This window comes from Microtus ochrogaster, unplaced genomic scaffold (genome assembly GCF_000317375.1).
Source record: "Microtus ochrogaster isolate Prairie Vole_2 unplaced genomic scaffold, MicOch1.0 UNK56, whole genome shotgun sequence".
NCBI lineage: Eukaryota > Metazoa > Chordata > Mammalia > Rodentia > Cricetidae > Microtus > Microtus ochrogaster.
The window spans coordinates 1,518,621-1,519,113 of record NW_004949154.1 but is presented as its reverse complement, the minus strand read 5'-3'; the positions used below and the strand labels follow the sequence as shown (position 1 = coordinate 1,519,113).

The following is a 493-nucleotide window of genomic DNA, read 5'->3' as shown; positions in this document are numbered from 1 at the left end:
TCGAAAAACCAAAATAAAATAAAAATTAACAAAAAAAAAAGATAACCCGCATCCCTGCTGCAGAAATGAGTGTGGGCTGCCTGCAGAGCTCTCCGCTCCCCACTGCTGAGACAGAGGTGAGCCAAGGGACTGTGCTCACAATGCTGCTTGTTTTTCCTTATCCATTCTAGTCTGCCCTGGCTGTTCCAACTGTGCATGTGGCCAATCCCTTGACGCAACAGCCTTTCCCAGATCCTGCAATAGAAGAGAGAGTACCAGCTTATGCTCCTCAACCATATCCGGCATAAAGAATCACTGGGACAATTTCATATAGTAAACCTTCTCTGAAAAAAAGATTCTTATGAAGTTACGAAGTTGCTTTTTGCTTCCCACAGTCCCTGCAAATCTATTTAGTGCCTGTATTTGGAATTTGTTCCTAAGCTAACAGTCACTGGGTCTTCAATCTGTGCCTCTTTCTGCTTAACATTACTGTGCCTGTTCAGGAGGGAGGACA

General features: G+C 44.2%; 1 protein-coding gene across 1 annotated transcript in view; it reads left to right on the top strand.

The window, feature by feature from the left end:
- Ms4a12 (membrane spanning 4-domains A12) overlaps positions 1 to 287 on the top strand; it is a 12,959-nt gene extending 12,672 nt beyond the window's left edge. The window contains exon 6 of the mRNA XM_005369696.1: positions 171 to 287. Within this exon, the coding sequence (XP_005369753.1) occupies positions 171 to 287 (117 nt within the window). The remainder of the gene's footprint in view (positions 1 to 170) is intronic.
- Positions 288 to 493: the final 206 nt, after the last annotated feature.